The sequence below is a fragment of the Orcinus orca genome, chromosome 6, assembly GCF_937001465.1.
Source record: "Orcinus orca chromosome 6, mOrcOrc1.1, whole genome shotgun sequence".
Classification (NCBI taxonomy): domain Eukaryota; kingdom Metazoa; phylum Chordata; class Mammalia; order Artiodactyla; family Delphinidae; genus Orcinus; species Orcinus orca.
In genome coordinates, this window is record NC_064564.1 from 58,254,861 (window position 1) to 58,275,764 (window position 20,904).

The 20,904-nt window shown below is 36.7% G+C and overlaps 1 protein-coding gene across 6 annotated transcripts in view; it reads left to right on the forward strand.

The window, feature by feature from the left end:
- The window catches only part of MPDZ (multiple PDZ domain crumbs cell polarity complex component), a 166,650-nt gene that overhangs the window by 70,753 nt on the left and 74,993 nt on the right, over positions 1-20,904 (forward strand). For 5 of the 6 annotated variants that reach the window (XM_049710912.1, XM_049710914.1, XM_033439782.2 and 2 more), the window contains exons 11-18: positions 6,889-7,072; positions 7,910-7,981; positions 11,096-11,205; positions 13,479-13,625; positions 14,594-14,758; positions 16,169-16,354; positions 17,488-17,697; positions 19,837-19,953. In XM_049710912.1, coding sequence (XP_049566869.1) covers positions 6,889-7,072; positions 7,910-7,981; positions 11,096-11,205; positions 13,479-13,625; positions 14,594-14,758; positions 16,169-16,354; positions 17,488-17,697; positions 19,837-19,953 — 1,191 coding nt within the window. The remainder of the gene's footprint in view (positions 1-6,888; positions 7,073-7,909; positions 7,982-11,095; positions 11,206-13,478; positions 13,626-14,593; positions 14,759-16,168; positions 16,355-17,487; positions 17,698-19,836; positions 19,954-20,904) is intronic. The other variant, XM_049710913.1, reaches the window with a different exon arrangement.

Genomic DNA, 20,904 nt, shown 5'->3' on the forward strand with positions numbered 1-20,904 from the left:
CAAAATTGGGATAAAGACACTTCCCTTGTATGATTTTTAGGAAAACCAAATGAGTTATTTATTTAAAATACATAGTATGCATGGCACATAAGTACAGTTTAATTAAGCAGATATTTATTAAGGGTCTGAAATGATTACACATTTAAGTCTCATAAAAGTTTCCTTTCAAGCTTGTCATTATTTTCATTCTTATATAAGTGGAATCTCAAATACAATTTCGCTTAGGCAAGATCAGTGCTAAAGGAAATTTTTGACTCAAAAGCAGAAGCACCCTTCTTCTGAAGTATTTTCTTGCTTTCAATAAAATCACTGTCTTTGCTGTCATCAATGTTATATTTTTAATTTTTAGCAACATTCTCTTCAAAGTTGGAAGCACCTCGACTTTTAAGGAACATGATGCAGTACTTTTGATCATGCATTAATTTTGTGCAAAATACCATCATCTTGTGGGCTTTTGAGATACGGGTAGGAAAGTTCTTCACACTAGTTCCTTTTCACAACTGCTGTATTTGATTTTTTTTTTTTCAATTTTGTCCTAGCAGCAGCTATTTGGAACTGTGTTTTTATTTTGTAATTGTTGAGATGGTGAGAAGATTAAGAAATTATTTCCTACTATTTTGAGGATGTATTATTTTGAAACATTAAACTCTTTTGTTATAAGATTCCTGTTTTACGAATTGTGCTCTGTTGACCCCTAGAGTTTCACTGTAGACATTATGGGGCGGGGAATAGAGACTTTTTTTTCCACATTATATATTGGTATTCTATATAGGAATTATTTAATAAAAGGTCTATTTTTTTTTAAAGTTGACCAACCTTGTCATTAGATAAAATCATATACTCATGTTTTTAGATTGGTATACAGAGATCCTTGATAAAAGCAGTATAGAATTAACGTCTGATTTAAAAAAAATACTAAACAAGCATATATTGATAAATAAGGAAAGGTGTCAAGTGTTGCCTTTGGTATTCTGTGACTTTGTTAATAGTCCCAAGTTTTGTATGTGTGTATAGGTATAGGCCACATTGGAGGAGGCTTGGCCAGCTAGATTGAGTGTGCTAAGGAGCTGGGCTTTTCCATTTGTTCTAACTAGGATTTCTCCCCTTATTAATTGCACCTGTTAATTGTGGTATCTGCACTGCACATTTTGAGGATGTTGGATCTCTCCTTGAGATGGCACATAGGCAGTTTACTGCCATTGCACCTAGTTCCACAGCACTTTTGTCTCTGGGACAGTTGGGTCTGAAGCCACCTCTTAACTCTCTTCCTGTGATATTGAGGGATCAGAGATGGCCTGAGCCCTGATTTAGGTTTTGGTGACCTTGTCTCATATGTATGATGGGTGTAATTATGTTGATCAGAAACTGCTCCCATAGGGCTTGGGGTTTTCATGTTTATTAATCACTTCTTCACTTTATTAATAATAATAACAGTTTCTGAGCATCTTTCCAGTACAAAGTGCCATGTGCTGTAATTTTGGGAAAGTGGGTACCATTATTCTCATATTACAGATGAAGATACTGAGAAATTTGAACCAACGTCTAGGTTTAAAAGTCCGTGGTTATTCCATTATAGCAATTTCTTCTGTGCTAGTACCTATCATCTCTGACATTTGTGTAAGGAATATATTTTAAAATTCAGGTCATCAGGTTTTGAAAAAAAGGGAAAAATGTGTTCTTTTTCCTTTACATAATGAACTTTATTGCTACTAAGTAGGAAAAATCTACTTTATTGCTACTTTATTGCTACTTAGTAGAAAAAATCATATACATTCGATTTTTCTTAGTGAAACTGCATTTAAAAATTGAGCCATAAAGGGCTTCCCTGGTGGCGCAGTGGTTGAGAGTCCGCCTGCCGATGCAGGGGACACGGGTTCGTGCCCCGGTCCGGGAGGATCCCACATGCCGTGGAGATCCGTGGGATCTTCCCAGACGGGCACAAACCCGTGTCCCCTGCATCGGCAGGCGGACTCTCAACCACTGCGCCACCAGGGAAGCCCTGCCACTGTTTTCTTATGTTGAATTTTAAATCTGATTAATCTCTTAGTCAGCTAGAGTGTTTTTTAGTAAATTTTAAATGAAAGAATGTGTTGGTAGACTTTCTGAACCTTTTCTGTCTGATAACCTCTTCTGTTGCCTTTGCACACTTGAATGATTTAGCTGGGGATAACATAGACTTTGCATAAGGAAGACTTAGGGGGGATAATCTTAAACAACCTTGGAAATTTTGTCATCAACTCTCTTTTAGTTTTTTATAGGGAAGGGTCTTCCCTTTTCCCTGGAAGAAATCTTAGGCAAGTGCCATGACTTACATTGTTCTTAGAGAGTAAAAGGCCTTTGGCCAATCAAAAATCACCAAATACAACCCCAATTTAGTATTAAAAATTTCCCTTCCTAAAGAATTAATTTCAGACTGCCTCCCTGGCCTCCCAGAAGCCTGCTATGAACTGATGGCTTACATAGGGATAGAGAATGCACTCTCCAGTATGTCTTCCCTACCTAGCTTTTCTTTTCCTTCCTCACCTTCTCATTTGCTTTCTGACTCTTACCAGTGTAAAAGGTGAGAGAAGGAAGAGAGGAAAAGACAGTAAGACACTTCATCCTTGACTGACACTGTTGTAAGATGGCTTTGTACTGAGTGAACCTGGAGGATATTCAAAACCGACTGTCATTTAGGGTTCCTTCTTGGATTCCTGAGAGATCCTTGTGGAGATATTTGAACTTTCCATGACAGATGCTAGATTTTTTCATCTGACTGACTCTTCTTCCCTTTGGCCCTGGTTTCTCAGCATTCTGCTCCATAGATTCTCTCTTTGGGCTGCCATTATTCCCTAGGAGTACTCTTGGGTAGGTTTCAAGATGGCTCCAGCCTGGCTGTCTCGTGTGTGTGTGTGTGTGTGTGTGTGTCTGTGTGTGTCTGTGTGTGTGTCTGTGTGTGTGTGTGTGTGGTCCCCTTCTGGTCTGTGCCCAGACAGAGTTAGGCTTTTGAGCAGTTCTCAACATAATAGTTTTCTCTTGCTTCACTTTCCGAGCAGTTAAACAGCCTCTCCCTTAACCTCCTTACAGAGCTAGACACAGTCTACTACCTTCTTCCCTACAACACGTGATGCAGCTCTTCTGACTTGTGGTCAAAGGCTAAACATCTAGGTGGAGTGGGGACTTACAACACTCTTCTCTCTAGAAAAAAACAAAACAAACCTCCTTTAAATTTTTCCTAATCTCTAACAACCCAGCCCATTTATGCCCTAAATGTGTACAAATTATAATTCTTGACCAGTTAGTTTAAATTTCTGCATGGTGGCCATCTCACAACACGGTATAGGATATAAATAATCATAGCATCTCAAACATAATTTCCATTTTCACATATGTTAACACTGAATATAAAATTTTGGGTTTGTAATTTCTTTCACAAAGGATTACCTGCTCACTCTGTTGCCTAGATGCTGATAGATTTTTTTCTTTTGATTTTTGAAATCTAAGAATTTAACCATGATATGTCCGGTGTTAGTTTTTTTCCCCTAGTTTTTCATATACCTCTGATTTATAGAGGCAAATTTCTTTATCTACTAATCATTTCTTTGATTATTTTTTTTCCTCAATTATTTTTTTTTACTTCCTCAATTATTTTCCTCAATTATTTTTTTCCTCAATTATTTTTTTCCTCAATTATTCTCTTCTCAATTATTCTCTTCTTCAATTTTCCTCAATTATTCTCTTCTCCTTGTATTTCTTTTCACAATTACATTGATATTCTAGATCAGCCACATTATGTCTTCAGTCTTATTTCCCTGACCATTTTTATCTATTTATTCTTATCCTCTGAAATATGGGAAAATTGCATATTCCTGTCTTCCATTCCTTGACTTTGTTTTTGCAGTATTTAAAATCCTGTTGACTGCCTTCACTGTAACAGTTTTCTTTTTCTTTTTTGGTAGATAGTTGTTCCTTCTTTGTTTGTATAATCCCTACTTCCATCAATATAATGAATTATGAATTCCTTTGAAGGGAAGTTTCAGAAAATACCTTTTTTCCTGTTCACTGCAGTGACAGGAAAGATGGAAGATGTTTGTACTGATGCTTCAGGGCACTTGCCTTCTTTTGGACTGTGGTATTCAATTCTTGTGACCTTTAGTTATTCTCAGAGATCTCAGTGAGAACTATGCTTGTACAAAAGGGAGTTGAGATGGATTTCTGTACAAATAATTCAGGAATTGACAAAGCAAGAAGGAAGGGGAAAGTTTAAATTTAGTCAGTTTCACTTGTAGATTAATAGAGAGGAAACCGGGAAACCACAATGGGGAACGTTACCTCTCTATAGTAAGAGATTGTTTTCTTTGTGTAACCAGGAGTTAGTTGGGGTTGTGTGCGTATGCATGTGTGTGCATAGTGTGACTTCACTGCACATATGTAATTCTGTGCTGCCCCATGCTCCCAGCTTGGTGTGACCTCTAGCACTTGGTGTAGTTTTTAGAATCACTGGTTAGGGTCCACATGTACCATCTGACTTTCTTTTTTCTTTTTTTTTTTTTTTTTGTGGTACGCGGACCTCTCACTGTCGTGGCCTCTCCCGTTGCGGAGCACAGGCTCCGGACGCGCAGGCTTAGCGGCCATGGCTCACGGGCCCAGCCGTTCTGCGTCATGTGGGATATTCCCGGACCAGGGCACAAACCCGTGTCCCCTGCATTGGCAGGCGGACTCCCAACCACTGTGCCACCAGGGAAGCCCTGACTTCCTCCTTTTAATGAAGGGCAGTTGTTGGATTTTACTGAAGTTTCATCTTACAGACGAGAGAAACTATTCCCTCAAATTTAGAGATCCAGCTGGCCTGCCTTCAATCTCGTCATGTTCAGACCATTCCTCATAGAAGTTCCTCCAAGTTACTGGTATAGGGACTTGTCTTCTTCCATGGTTTCCAGTTTTGTTATGGTGTTTTCTCTGTTATTATATTTTTACTAGTCTTTCCAAGAGGGAATCAACAAGGTGGTGGTGGGAGGAAAGAGGAGAGTGTTAGACACCTATGTGCAAGTTGCCATTTAGCTCAAAAGTGTCGTACAAAACTTAAGTAACTTCCAAAGTCCAATTGATCATTTAGATCAGAGGTCTCTAGGTTTCTGATTGAATATCCCCATTGGTAAAAAAATCTGTATCTATCGATCTATAAACTACCCCTTTCTCCTTCCTCTTTTATCTTCTCTATATATTCATATATGATATATGTTGTTTTATATGTATTATATATATTGTTTTATATACATAGTTAATGTATGTATTATATATGTGTGCGTGTAAAACAAATGAGATTTAAAATATGTTTAATTAAGAGTCGTGTTATATTCTTCCAGAAACCTCTGCAGTAAGGGTACTTCATCTTGGAGATCACTGATCTAGGTCTTTATTTTAGTTCTCATTCATTTAGTAAATATTTGAGTGCCTAATGTGGTCAGCACTGTGCTCAGAAAAGCATGACACTTAATAGCCATTTTATAGCCATTTCACAATTCAAAAGGAATATCACTGACTTTGAATTTCAACATTAAATTTATTGTTCCAGTTTTCCAAACTGTTTTCAAATTTTATGTATTAAAAAAATAAGGTGTTATAATCTGCATTTATTTATTCAAAAATATAATTTGCTTTCCAAATAAACCTTTGACATATGAGCCAGTTTCTCATTTCTCATTTGTGAATATCTACTGTGTGAACAGCACTGTTTTTTTTGTTTTTTTTTTTTTTGGTGGCCGCATGGCCTGTGGGCTCTTAGTTCCCTGGCCAGCGATCGAACCCCGGGCCATTGGCAGTGAGAACACGGAGTCCTAACCACTGGACCGTGAGGGAATTCCCAGCACTGTGTTTTGATGCCACACAGGGCCTGTCCTCTTGGAGGATGCAGAAATAAACCAAATAACGACAGAAAACGTATAATTAAATTTCTGATAAGTGCTGTGAAGGAGAAATGGTAAAGGGGACTTTGACTAAAGTCAGGGGCATCAAGATAGCTTAATTGTGGAAATAACTAGTGAACTGAGATCTAAAGTACTTATGGCTGTTTTAGTAAATAGATAAGAAAGAGCATGGGCTGGAGCAGGCTGTCCAGAGAGTCTAGACTGAGGGAACAGAACTTGCAAAGACCTCACAGCTGAAGGGAGCACTGCAGGTCAGAGAAACGGAAATGGTCCTCTGGGGCTGGAGTGCAGAGCAATAGGCAGCATCCCGCAGGATGAGGTTGGTGATGGGAGGTGGGGTTGACACAGCCATCCTAAGCCATGTTAAAAATTTGGAGCATTGTCTCAAGGAGTGTTCTACGAAAGGCCGGGGGTGGGGGGTGATGGAATCATATCTGTAGTTTGGAAAGGTCACAGGGGCACCATCAAGTGTTTTGTCATTTGTGAACTAGAAAAAGGGAAAATATTTTTTGAAGAGGCAAAGAAATTAAAAGGAAGGTAGTTTTGTCATCTTTCTTTTTTTAAAGCTGGTGTAAGTATGATTTCGGAATTCGTCAGCACTCTCAGTAGCTACTTCCTCACCGTCTTCTATACCTCTGTAGCCTACCTAGGACTGATTTCCAAACTTGACTGTGCATTAGGATCCCCTAAGAAATATAAAAGAATATTTTAAAAGGTGGAGAATCCTGGCCCCCTCTTTAGACTCGCTGGCTCATAATTTCTGGAAGTGAGACCCCTTAGTTTGTATTAAAACAGATGAAACACTCCTGCGTGATTCCAGTGCGTCTGAGCCACTGGTCCCCAGACAGGTTTTAGCCCATCCCCCCACCTAGGGGACTACTCATTCCCAATTTTGTTCTCACTGACAAGCAGTAACTGTGTGTTTCGTGGGTTGGTAATACAGCTATCCTTTTATTTTTAACATGTCTTTTTCTTATCATAGGTAGATGGCACAAACCTTCAGGGTTTTACCAATCAACAAGCAGTAGAGGTGTTGCGACACACAGGACAGACTGTTCACCTGACACTAATGAGGAGAGGAGCAAAGCAGGACGCTGAGCTCGCGTCACGGGAGGACATCACAAAAGATGCAGTTTTGTCTCCTGTTAATGCAAGTGTAAGCAAAGGTAAGGCCACGTGAATCTGGTTTTCAGTTAGACTCTTAACATCATTTTGTATTTTTTCTAATTCTGAAATTATTTAAAGAGTCACTTTTTGTCTTAAGTATTCATTATGAACCAAGTAAAAAGGGAATTTATTAAAGTTGAGATTAACTGGAACCAGAGATGCATCCATTAACTATAGAATGGGCTTCCGAATAAAGCAGATTTCTGTACTGTTTATTCAGTCACCACTTCTCATTTGGAAACACGTGCAGTCATTTGCTTTCTGTCCTTGCCTTACTTTTGGATGTCATTGCTACATTTTCTCTTTAGGGGGAAATATGTTCTGCCTAGATTATGTGTGTGACCCCCATAATGTTTCTAAATGCCCACCCTTTCCTTGAAGGAATCAACTTTAATTCAGTGTGTAGGCTTGGCTAGCTCAGTCAGTAGACCATGAGACTCCTATTTCCACATTTAGAAATGTCATTCATAAGCTGTTTGTACATGGATATATCTGAAAATTACTGAAATCCTCATGTAGCTCCCTGATGCAAGTATTTATTGCTAGAAGTCAGGCTGTTGGTTTGAAAGTGTGTTTTATTTCTCAGACTGTTGACCTTTCTGGTATTTATGCCGTACACTACTAATTGCAGACCAGGAGTGAGGGAAGCAAGTCACAGGAGAACTTCATTACTTCTTTGTACCATTAACAGAAGAACTTTAAGTACATGTGGTTGATGAAAAGTTTACCTACAAAAAGCAAACTCTCATTTAGGTGTTCAAATAAAGCGGGGTTTGAAAAATTCAAGTGCTTGATTATATTACAGACATAACTACTAAAATTTTCTTATCTTTAAGAAAATTATGAAGAAGATGAAGATTCTTTATCTTTGAGGAGAAACACCAGCATATTACCAATTGAAGAAGAAGGTAAACACTTGGAGTCAGGTTATTATGTTCTTTATTGATTTTTAGAGAAATGATTTTTATAAATGTGATTCAACCTCTCTGGATATATTGTAAATTACAAAAAAAAAAAAACTTTCAAAAAAGATTCTTGAACATCCTTATTTACAGATTGATTAATTGCTCCAGTAGATTAAAATAATTTATAGCTGGCAGATTTTCTTGCTGAGTCCATCTTTTTTTCTTCTACATTTTTTTTAATCAGAACCTTTAGGAATCATTCAGTTACATACATGGCTTTATTTCATTCCCCTTATTTCTTAGGATAGATCCAAGTTGTCTCTTATTGAGCAAGCAGTAATAAAGTTAAAAGGATTTTTTAAATAAACACAAGAGAATCTTTAAAGCATAAGCTCTTAGGAATGAAATTATCCTTATTTTGGGGACTTTTTCTTCTAAATTTTTCGAAAGTTTTAAATTTTGAAAGGAGTTATATGAGAAATTATTAAGCCTCTCTGAGGTTTCTCTCACTGTATACCTAGAATTCATCAAACTGTTTCAAAAATTTTAGGGCGGCATAGTTTTAGTGTATAATTATGCCTGAATGTTGCTGCCTTTGTTTTAGGCTGGATGCTGTGTGCTTCCCTGACCTGTCATATTGCTTTAGGTGTTTGATAAGTTAAATCCAGTGAACAAAGTCCAAGACTGATCTTCCTTATGAGAATTCTGCCCTTCACTAAATAATTACATTGAAGCTTTGTAGTTCTTTAAAATAGTTCCTCTTTCATTATTTTTTTTCTACTGAAAATTGTGATTTAACTTTTTTATTTTAAAGGGATATTTGTGTTTGCCGTGATATCCCAGGAATGACAGGTGTAGGACTCTCAGGGATTTAGTCATATTTTGCTAGTTTTACACTCATAGGTGTAGAAATTATTTAGGATAATATGAATATCCAGAGGAGTGGGACAGGATAAAAATGTTTCAAAGCATAAAACTTGAGAGAGTAAGAAGGGATGGGTGTGGGGGATGGTCTTGAAGGCTCAGCCATCTGTTTTGCTTTGGTGAATGTGCATATGTGTATGGGAGGCTAGGTGGGAGAGGGTCTAGACTTAGAATCAGGAGTCCTACATTCTTTTTAAAATAAAGTAAAGGAAAAATGTCTGAATGATTCTAATGCATCTGTTCTAGTGCTGGTCCTCTGACAGGGGATAAGATGTTGCCTCTTCCACAGAAATTTAACTCATAATGTGAGCCTGGACAAATCATTTGACTTCACAGTAGCATCAGGAGACTGGACTTTTTTTTTTTTTTAATTTTTTTTTTAAATTTTAATTTTTCAATTTTTTTTAAATTTATTTTTTACATCTTTATTGGAGTATAATTGCTTCACAATGGTGTGTTAGTTTCTGCTTTATATAAAACAAAGTGAATCAGCTATACATATATCCCCATATCCCCTCCCTCTTGCATCTCCTTCCCACACTCCCTATCCCACCCCTCTAGGTGGTCACAGAGCACTGAGCTGATCTCCCTGTGCTATGCAGCTGCTTCCCACTAGCTATCTGTTTTACATTTGGTAGTGTATATATGTCCATGCCACTCTCTCACTTTGTCCCAGCTTACCCTTCCCCCTCCCTGTGTCCTCAAGTCCATTATCTACGTCTGTATCTTGATTCCCGTCCTGCCCCTAGGTTCTCCACGACCATTTTTTTTTAAATTCCATATATATGTGTTAGCATACGGTATTTGTTTTTCTCTTTCTGACTTACTTCACTCTGTATGACAGACTCTAGGTCCATCCATCTCACTACAAATGACTGGACTTTATGGTTTTTTAAATATGCCTGAAATCTGATCTTGGGGCATTTGGGAAAGGGGGAGAATGAAGGGTTTTGTGACTGTAGGTTGGTTGTATGAATACAAATTTCAGACTGTTGTTATCAGCAGCTTACAGATTCCCCACTTTCTCCATTCCAAATCCCACCCTGCTTGAATCACTGCCCACCTGTGTAAACACAACAGAATCAGAGAATGGGGTTATGGGAGGAGGTAGGACTAGCTGACCCTCCTCTTTCTAACCTTCATCAGCTTGAAAGGTTTCCTGTAGTCTGTGTTCACCGCTGCACATTCATACTTCTCTGGAATGAATGTACTTTTGAAGAGAAAGCACTCATTTTGGGGGGCTAGTCTCCAGAAATATACAGCTTACTGTTTCCAGTTTCTCAAAGAGAAAACAGAATCGTTTTATTAATCTGACACATAACAAACCTGAACAATAGTCCTGGAGTGGAAGCTCATTCATTCCACTAACAAGAAAGCAGCTAATGAGAAATCTGAATTTTAGAATACTTTTAAATTTGAAATTTGAATGCTAAAAAGTGATATTGAAAATCTAATATAAGGAGTAGTGGTCTGTAGAGATTTTTTTTTTTAAGAAGACAACCGTTATGAGTAAAAACTGATGTCATGGAAATCTTTGAATATGACTTGAAAATTCTTCTCAACCAGTTTATTTTAGCTAAGTGTTTTAATTCAGTATTGTTTACATAACTTGTTTAGTGATTTTCTTTTCTATTTTTTCATGTTCCTTTTTTTGCCAATTAGTATGATTCCAATTATAGGGTTTTAACTTAATGTACATTTTCCATTTGTTTCTTATTTTTTTATTTATATTTTCTTATTGTACATGGAGGTACATATATTATTTGTTAGTTTTTGCTAAGTCATAGCATGGTCCCTTCTCTACTCTGTAGAACCAAATGAAAATGAAAGAGATACGCTAACGTGGAAGGCAGTGTGACTTTTTAATATAGAGTCACAAGAGGGCCACCAGGTGAATCCTGGAGCTACTTGGAGTCCTTGTTCTTTTAAATAAAAGTTAGATAATATATGAATACTTTAATGGAACTATAGTTAAGACCTAAAAGATATCTCTTAAAAGAGAATAGTTTTGGAACATGCAGATGATAGGCTTCTAAACTGAATTATTAAGATGTGTAGAGAAATAAGAGTAACTCATGTATTGAGTGAACAGTCAGACTTGGTATGACAGGTTGTGATCACAGTGTCCCTGGTACCGAATGTTAAGATATGGAGATCTTTGTGGTATGTCAGTAATTGTGTCACCTCTTTCAGGGTATCCATTACTGTCAGCTGAGAGAGAAGATACAGAAGATGCTCAACAACAGGAAGCTGCCCTGCTGACCAAGTGGCAAAGGATTATGGGCATTAATTATGAAATAGTGGTGGGTTAGCTTCTCCTCCCTAACTTCCTAACTTGTGAACTGTATTTGAGCAGGAAGTTCCTGACAATAATAAAGATGACCATCATGAAGAGTCTTAGAGAAGTAGCAAACGCCCAGGGGTTTTTTCAAGTCTTAGAGAAGTAGCAAACGCCAAGGGCTTTTTTCAAAGACCTAAATGTGCTGATTCAGATATTTAAAAATTTCAAGTTGGAGAGTAACCAAGGAGCTGAAGTAAAAATGAGATGGGAGTTTTAGAACTTATATTCATCAGTATTTCTTACAGTCGTATATATTATTTAGATATTAGGAAGGGTTTTTCTGATTCTTATTCCTAGGATTCGTGGAAAGAATCAGAATAGAATGACAGAATTTACTTGAAAATAAAACAAAAATCATCATGCCCTATGTACAGAACTGTAATTTCCTATTTCTTCCTTATCACTCTTATGCTTTTATTCTCCTTGAGGGTTTTTATTCTGCATGCTTTTCTTTGTTTCACTTATGCCATAGTGAGCATTTTGTTTATTAAAGGCTTGCATACCTAGGGTAGCAGTTGTGATCTGCTATTTTAAAAAGAGGTTTAACAAAGTAGACACAAATTATGAATCTTTAGGTATATAGCAGCAACTTTCAGGAATTTCCAAAGGAACAATAAAATACTAGGTTAGGTAAAATTTTTCATATTGCTTATAATATTCAAGTAACTGTAGATTAGAAGCGATAAAGCACAACAGATAATGACATATAATATAAGTAATAACTAATATTTATTGAGTACTTTGTGCCAAGTAGTATTCTTAGTTTTTAATACTCATTACAAAGTTTTTTTTTTTTTAAACACTCAAGATGGTTAACAGTCAAATGAGATTTGAGTAAGTACAGCTGCTGTTACCATTTTAAATTGAGTCAAGGAAAAAATACAACAAAGTCCAGCTTAACTGTAGTTAATTTAGCAGGAAAGGAAAGTTGGGAGATTCCTTCTGTGGGGTGGGGTTAGCATGACTGGCACGAATAACTGAGGCTGCACTCCTTCAGGTGCTAACTGAATAGTGAAGAGCAACCTTTCACCAGCCATTTTCTCACAGAGGTCAGACCCGAGACCGTGGACTTTTAACTGCTCTTTGTGCACATGCTCTCTTGGTGGCACTTCCATTAATATGTCAAGTGTGGGATTTTACTATAAGTAAGAAAGAACTAAGCTATTTATAGGTCTTCATTAAACTCCAGGTAAATATTTACATAGATCTGGACTTCAAATTATTTTCTATGTAGTTATACAGCAAAAATGAGGTTACAGGAGGAGTAGTAGAGAGAAGGATTGATGGACATTTAAATGGGGACCTGGAGAGCTGCTCGGAGGAAGTGATACCTAAATTGGATTTTAAGAAGTAGAAGGATTTCATCCAGCATTAGATTGCAAAGTCAGATAGTGCAACATCTAGTATTAACCCTGTGCTTGTTATCATTAAGATTTGAAAAAGATCTTTTATAATTAAACATTTTTCTCAGTGCTTTTATCCCTCAGTTTCCTTAACTATAAAATAAAGGGGATAAAGCAGATCATCTTTAGTATACTTTCTGATTTTAATATTATAATGAATGGACTCTTTGTGAAAATGGTGAATTCCTAACATTTTTCATTATTTAGTGTAACAGTAGGAAATAGAAAGTTTATTCTCCTGTTTTAAGCTTTGATTCACTTTTAAAGGCAAGTGTTGTCCCCTTGATACAGTGTATGGTCCAGAGCCTGGGGTCTAGGTTCAGACTGCTGAGGTTCAAAGCACTTTTGTAGCTGTGTGACTCTGTTGAAGGTAACCTCTCAGAACCTTGTTTTCCAATTTGGGAAGCAAGGATAGACATTGTACCTATTTATGAGAAGTAAGTGAGATAATCTGTGTAATGGGGTTAGCACAGTCCTGGCACACGGGAACTGCTAAAGATGCGCCTTTTCTATTCTGTTGTTTGAGCTCAGGCTTTTGATTTTATCTGTGGTCACTCTGACTACCCTCTATCTGTTACCAGCACCCGTAGGCACTGCAAAGTGTCTTGGGTGCTTGCATCTGGCTGCTTCGTTTTGGTTTGTGTTGGTTCAAGAAACTGATAGATATCAACACTCTTTCCAAGGCAAAGCTCTAAACGTTTGCCGCTTTACAATAAGGGTTTTGAAGCTTTTGTAAGAAACTTGACCTTTTAGGGAGTGAACATAAAATACATACAGGAGAAGAAAATAACTGAAAGAATATTAAAAATTGTGATGATTTTTCTTGTTTCAGGTGGCCCATGTGAGCAAGTTCAGTGAGAACAGTGGGTTGGGGATAAGTCTGGAAGCAACAGTGGGCCATCATTTTATCCGATCTGTTCTACCGGAAGGTCCTGTCGGACACAGTGGGAAGCTTTTCAGTGGAGATGAGCTATTGGAAGTAAGCAGCTATTTCATTTTCCCCTTTGTAAATAAAATTTTGAAAAGGCTGTGGGAGGCTTAATGTGGTGAATAAGTAAGTTCTTATTTAAAATTTCTCCTCCAAAGTGTACTTGAGAAAGATAGGCAAGTAAAACTCCAGCCAAAGCAGAAATTTCAATCTGTATGTACATTGATCTTACCTAATTCCTTGCGTGGTGTTTGTTTGTTTGTTTGTTTTAGGGCCGGAGAACTATAAAAACTTTTCTTTAAAAATTTTGAAACATTCACTTTTTAGAATAGGTAATATATTCACATGTTTCAAAATCACAAATACAAAGATATACTCCAGTGAAGTCTCTTTTCTGTCCCAGTCCACTCAGTTCTCATCACGCTTCATTAGGTGTAACTGCTTATCATTGGTTCTATGCAATCTTCCAGATATTTTTCATGAATAAGTAAGAAAATTTGAATATATTTGCTTCTCCCCCTTTTAATAACATACTAGCATATAATAGATGCCATTTTCTATCTTCATTTTTTTCATAATGAAGATAATAATGATTATTATGATATATCATTTAAAGAAAATGATATAACATATCATTTTGATATAATGATATAACATATCATTATGTTATATAATAATGATATAACACATCATTTAAAGAAAACTTCACCTTTTCCCTTTATCCTTTGGGAATGATTTTATTAACTCTCCCTTTCCAAACTATTACACTGGCATATGAAACATGGGTGAAAGCTAGTGATTTTCCTGTGAGTGCTTTAGAAGTCCAATTCCAACAAGACTGTAGTGTTGCGTGTAGATTGTTTTAGGAAACACCACTACAGATCCAGCTATCGTTCTCAGCACAGCAGAGCCATGGTTATCCCCTGAGTACAGTTTATATTTATGTAATAAAAAAAATGGTTTTGAAAGTAGCCATGTTAGGAAATGTTCTTTCCTGGCCCACTTTTCTTTTTGCACAGGTGAACGGCATAACTCTACTTGGGGAGAATCACCAGGATGTGGTGACTGTTTTAAAAGAACTGCCTATAGAGGTGACAATGGTGTGCTGTCGTCGAACGGTGCCACCCACCACCCCGTCAGAGTTGGAGAGCCTGGACTTATGCGACATTGAACTAACAGAAAAGGTACCAGGTTTGCAGATACAGGAGACTAATCTGAATGTATAATGGAAAGGTTAAATGTTATTTAAAAAATTTTAAGCCTTTTTTCTCTTATTTGATATTTGATTTCCTCACAAATCCTGTGGCTTACGGGATAGACCTTGGAGTCAGACAGACGTGGGTTTGAATCAAGCTTGGCACTTACTAGCTCTGCAACCTTGGGCAAGTCACTTCATCTTCCTGAATCTCACTTTTCTCCTGTGTAAAATATGAGTCTTGATGCCTATCCTAGAGGTTTGCTCTGCAGGTTAAATATGATATATAATGATATTAGGTATTACTGTGCATGTGTGCTTGTATAATTTATTCACACTATTCCTATGAATTAGACACTCGTTCCCCTTAACAGAAAATTGAAATATGAAAGTAGTGAGTATGTGGTACATATGTAGTAGAAGATACTTTTATGTAACCTCCCCAGCCCAGCGCTTGTCACAGGCGTGGTAAGAATAGGGGAGAATAAGAAACATAATTCCAAATTGTGTAGAAGTCAGTCTAGCACCATACATATCCAAATACATTTTATGTGGTGTAATGGTATTTATTATTATAATAAAGCAGGTGGACGGATTTGCATCCATGGTCCTACTGTGCAATAATTGATAAAAAGCAACGATAGTATTTAAACTAACATTTCATCATCAAAAGCACATTTTTCCTATCTAATGTGGAACCAGATTCACTTTAGTATATTTTTACTAAAAGAAGCTAATGTTTTGAACCCCTGTGCCAAGTGCTTTTTAAATGTTACCTCACTTAATCCTCAAAATTTCTATGAGATGGGTAAGTGTGAAGCCCAGGTTAAGAATGCCGCTCAAAGCAACACAGATGAAAAATCATAGAGACAGTCTTCAAGCCAAGGCCAATCTGACTTCAGATCTCGTCCTGCCATTGTGCATGTTAATTTATTAATGAAATAATCACGTGTACAGCTCACAGGATTTTAGAACCCTTATTTGCCTAGAGTACAGAACTTTTACATAGCCACTTCCTCTTGAATTGTTCTTATTTATCATAAGAATTATTTTTCTTTAATATCAAAATAGCTTCACATTTTTTTTTTCTAACGATAGACGTGATAACAGACACTGATGAAAAAAGTCAAAATCACCCACCATCATGCTGCCGAGATGTAATCACTATGTATTTTTATAGGAGCTCTTTGAACCATACATTTTAAATGCCTATTACAAGTTAGATATTTCTGACTTGCTACTTTAATTCATAATGGTTTCATGAGAAGCTGTTGCTACTCATATGTGCATGTTTTATTCTGGACAGATGCTGGGAATCTTTGTTTTCCTTGTAGTGTTTGTATGTGCATCTGTGGATCTAGTGCGTCTGAAATAAGAGCTGTCTGGTCTGTTTATCCAGCCTCATATAGATCTAGGTGAGTTTATCGGGTCCTCGGAGACAGAGGATCCTGTGCTGGTGATGACCGATGTGGGTCAGAATGCAGAGGAGGTTCAAGGACCTTTGGCCATGTGGGAAGCCAACGTTCAGAACATAGAGCTGGAGAAAGGGAGCAGAGGACTTGGTTTTAGCATTTTAGATTATCAGGTAAATATATGCTACTTTTAACAATTTTTTTAAAAAAAGATGACAGATACTAAACATATATTGTTAATAGCAGAGAAAAAGCAGATAATACTGCTTAGATTTGTCAAAGATGTATTCTTGTTTCTAGTAAGTCTTTCAGAATAATAATTTATATGATTAATTGATTATCGTAAAGCATTTCTTTTGACATTGAATTCTTTGAGCTCTTTTATATTTCAGCTCTTGGAAGTTTGAAGAGTATGCAGAATACTTTTTAGGAATGTTATAGAAATATAGTCTTTCTGTTCCTTTGGGGAATATGCCTAAATTATTTTTATTTCCTTGCTCTTAACTGATGGTTCATATTTGAGTGGTAAGACAGAAACTATTAAATACTTACTTCTTTTGTTAGAAGTGAATGATAGGCTTATAATTGGATATATTGTAAATTCTAATATTCTTATTATTTGACCAAACTTAGGAATAATCTTAAATTGGTTAGGTGTAGCCTGCATCCTCATGTTGTGTTCTGTGTTGAGTAACTGAGGGCGTGCGAACGCCAGTCTGATGAAGTGCAGCTGCTGTTCCTCATTAATTAATACTGAGCTGGAAAGCCATCTCAGATGACTCCAGGGAGTTGTGTTCTTTCTAGGGCCTGGTTCTGGAGTCTTGTTCTAATATTTCTGTGTATCTGAAGACACTGCATCACCAAATATGATATGGCCTCCTTCTGTATTTCTTCATTTCAAAAACAGGCCCTTCCCTCACTATACTCACATCTACCAATGGCCCACAATACTATCATCTTATCAATAAACGCTGCTGTTAATAATTCATGGATCTCAGATGATAGTTATAAAATTGAACAGTTTATCAAAAGTTAAAGTTATAATTTTACAGTTACCTGTATAATTTAAGAGGTCTACTTGGGAACCATGGAAAAGTGAGGGTGCCACTGTTTAGCGTAGACTTTTCCTAAACTCTTTCAAATGGATATATCCTTCACCCAGATAATTCACTGGGAGTGTTGTATCAAATTCTTAAAAGACACTTGGAACAGTTACCCATCTGTTACAATTCAGAGTGTACAACCTGTAACAACATTTTTAAGTGTAGAAAGGAGCTGCCTTCTCTTTCCTTTTTCGTTCTGCCAGGATCCAGTTGACCCAGCAAGCACTGTGATTGTAATTCGTTCTCTGGTGCCTGGTGGTGTCGCTGAAAAGGATGGACGACTTCTCCCTGGAGATCGACTCATGTTTGTCAATGACGTTAACTTGGAAAACAGCAGTCTCGAAGAAGCTGTCCAGGCACTGAAGGGTGCACCGTCAGGAACTGTGAGAATAGGAGTTGCCAAGCCTTTACCCGTAAGAATTCAGATTTTGCTGATTTCTTTTTATTTGCAAACAGTATTGGCATTCAGGCTTTTATCTTCAGGTGTTCTCATGATTGAATCACGACTTTTGGTACTTTTCATCAACATGGTTATTGGCTCCATGAGTGTAAAGATTTAATTTTGAGTAATATATTTTAAAAGAGTAAAGGGCAGAAAACAGCCAGGAAGTTCAGAAATAAATTTAAAACTTAGCATTCTGTGGTTTACTTTTCACCTTTTTTATTCCAAGATAAGGTCATGATCAATATAGAATCAAGTATTTTCGAAGAAATAGGCTTTAAAATAATCTATACCACTATGGTGGCATATTAGAGAAATTAATAGCATTAACAACTGACAGTGGAATCTTTAATTATCGTGGAAGAAAGTAGAATCTCTGTCAGAGTGGGTTAAGTTCCTATAGTCTAGTGACTTCAATACATTTGTTGTCTAATTACTACAGAGCAAGAAATTGAAATTTCCAATGTGGGTTCATCAGCTTATAGCTCTCCTCCTAGGAGGGAATTACCTTCATGTTATTAATTACTGCAATATAAAAACAACTAATAAATTCATGCTACATAATGTCAGTATGCTTATTAGGTATAGTGATTGCAGCATAGCACTTATCACTGAATTGCAATGAAATATTAGAGACAATCTCAGTATTTGGTTTTTTTCAGTGTATAAAATATTCTAAGTGAAAGGGCAAATACACATTTTCTTAAGAAAACACATGCATAGATGCATTTGCATAAACATCAAATGAAGATTTGTTGACTTTGTCAGAGAGTTTGTTCAAATTGTAAGCTTGTTAATATATTTTAAATGTTTATTAAATTTTTCATTCTTTGCTCTTTATTCTACAATAAAGTTCTGTAACCTATGAAAATATATTTATGAAAACACAAAGAAAGGGAGGGAAAGAGGAAGGGAAGAAGGAAGAGCATGTTAAGCAAACCTCAATCAAACCAGGATTATAGAAATCAGAGCAAGAGATCAGTACAACGGGGAGTGTAAGAATGAAGATAGGCCATTATGGGACTCTACATGTTCATTAAGATTGACCATACATTTGGTTCCGGTCTTTCTGTTACACAAAGAAAATGGCAAACGTGACTAAATATGTTTTTTACTGCCCTTATCGGGAAACCGTGCCACTTACTCAGAAGCAATCTTTTTTTTCCTGGGTAGATCCAAAGTAAGTTTCTTTCATAAGAGTATTTAATATTTCAAATTTAATACGCATTGCAGTATATGATGAATATCTCTTTTACATAAAGTGAGTTTTACTGACCATTAAACTCTTATGTGTGGGAAAAGAAGATAAACATTTTTTCTTTAAAATATTTCTGCATGTATTGGTGATATAGGCAAGACAATCTAAATATTTTAGCCTGTTTTATCTGAGATTGTAATAAGAATGCTAGGTTTTCGGTCACTGTGATCATGGTTATAATTTGATATCTCAGGAGTGCAATTTAAGCATGTTGTGTACATACAGAGTTGGTGGTGGTGGTTGTCTTTTAAAGCCGTGCTAAATTAAGAGACTTCACTGTAAGGTTCACTAACTTTCCTTGTCAAGGAAATTACATTCTTTAAAATAATATTCTAGTAAGGGATGACAGAGAGAAATTGGTCCTTCTTTTTAATGTTTTGTTTTTCTTCATCTTCTTTTATGTATTAACACCTAAAAGTTGCCTTCTTTCTATATTAAGAAGTCATTGTTTAACCAAATATTTGGCAAGTAAAAATGACCAGAAGATTATTATAATATAAGAAATTACTGATTTTGAATATCTTTTATAAGAAGGATGAAGAAATTGGTAGAAAGGGATTCTCATCTAACAGATGATGTTGGTATTGGAATAAACATCCTCATTGTATCTTAAAATATAAAACTGCTAAATATGAATATTTATCATATTCTGTGCTCATCATTTATGTTAAAGTTGTATGTTTATTATGACTTTATTATTTGAAAACATTATTTGAAAACTTTCCTGTTTTTTCCTCTCCTCCCCTTCCTTTTTCTCCCCTCACCCTCTGTCTTCCCTTTCCCTCTCTCTTTCCTGTTCTCTCTCTTTTTCATGAACTCATCCTCAAACACTGGGCTTCATTCTCCCTGCAGCTTTCACCAGAAGAGGGTTATGTTTCTGCTAAGGAGGATTCTTTTCTCTACCCACCACATTCCTGCGAGGAGGAAGGGCTGGCTGACAAAGCCCTCTTCAGGGCTGACTTGGCTCTGGTTAGTGGCCACAGCTTATCAAGCTTTCCTTCAAAATCTTATGTGTCTTATTTTTGCTTTTCAAAATATTCTAAAGTCTTGCTATATTGTTCGTTATGTTTTGGAAAACTGGGCATTTTGCTCTAATTTCATACTTGGGCATCTCCAGGCATTCTTTAACTGTTTTCAGTATTCATTCATATATCAGTTGTTTGGCTTCTTTTTAATGAGGTAACAGGTATATTATTTCATTAGATGTTAATAAAGTGAAAATGACATAAATTGGTTCAGTTATTGATTAAGAGCGCAAAAGCTTCCAAAAGAGGCAGAACTCATGTTTCCTATGAATACATGTATGTTAACATTACTGATTTACCAGAAACTTTTAAATTAAAATTTTATTTTTACTTGATCTATATAAAATCATTCATTGTAATAAACATATTTAGGGACCACTGGGGGCCACTTTGTTAGGTAAATACATGATTCTTCATCCTGAGAACCTTATTGTCTGGTAGAAGAGCTAACACTGTGTTAACAGTTAAAATATAAAACTAAATACCAGATATAAATATACACGTGACATTTATACAATATAAGTGTAACAAATTACACATCCTATTCCTACTACTTCCACCATTGAAGTCAGGTTCCTGACCTAAATTTTTCTGGGGAGAAACATTGCTCAGTGTAACTAGAAAGGAATATGTATATTCTTTTTTTTGCGGTATGCAGGCCTCTCACTGCTGTGGCCTCTCCTGTTGCGGAGCACAGGCTCCAGACGCGCAGGCTCAGCGGCCATGGCCCACGGGCCCAGCCGCTCTGCGGCATGTGGGATCTTCCCGGACCGGGGCACGAACCCACGTCCCCTGCATCGGCAGGCGGACTCTAAACCACTGCGCCACCAGGGAAGCCCAGGAATATTTTTAATACATGTTTTAGTGGTGTTGGACTAGTGAGAGGTTTAGAACC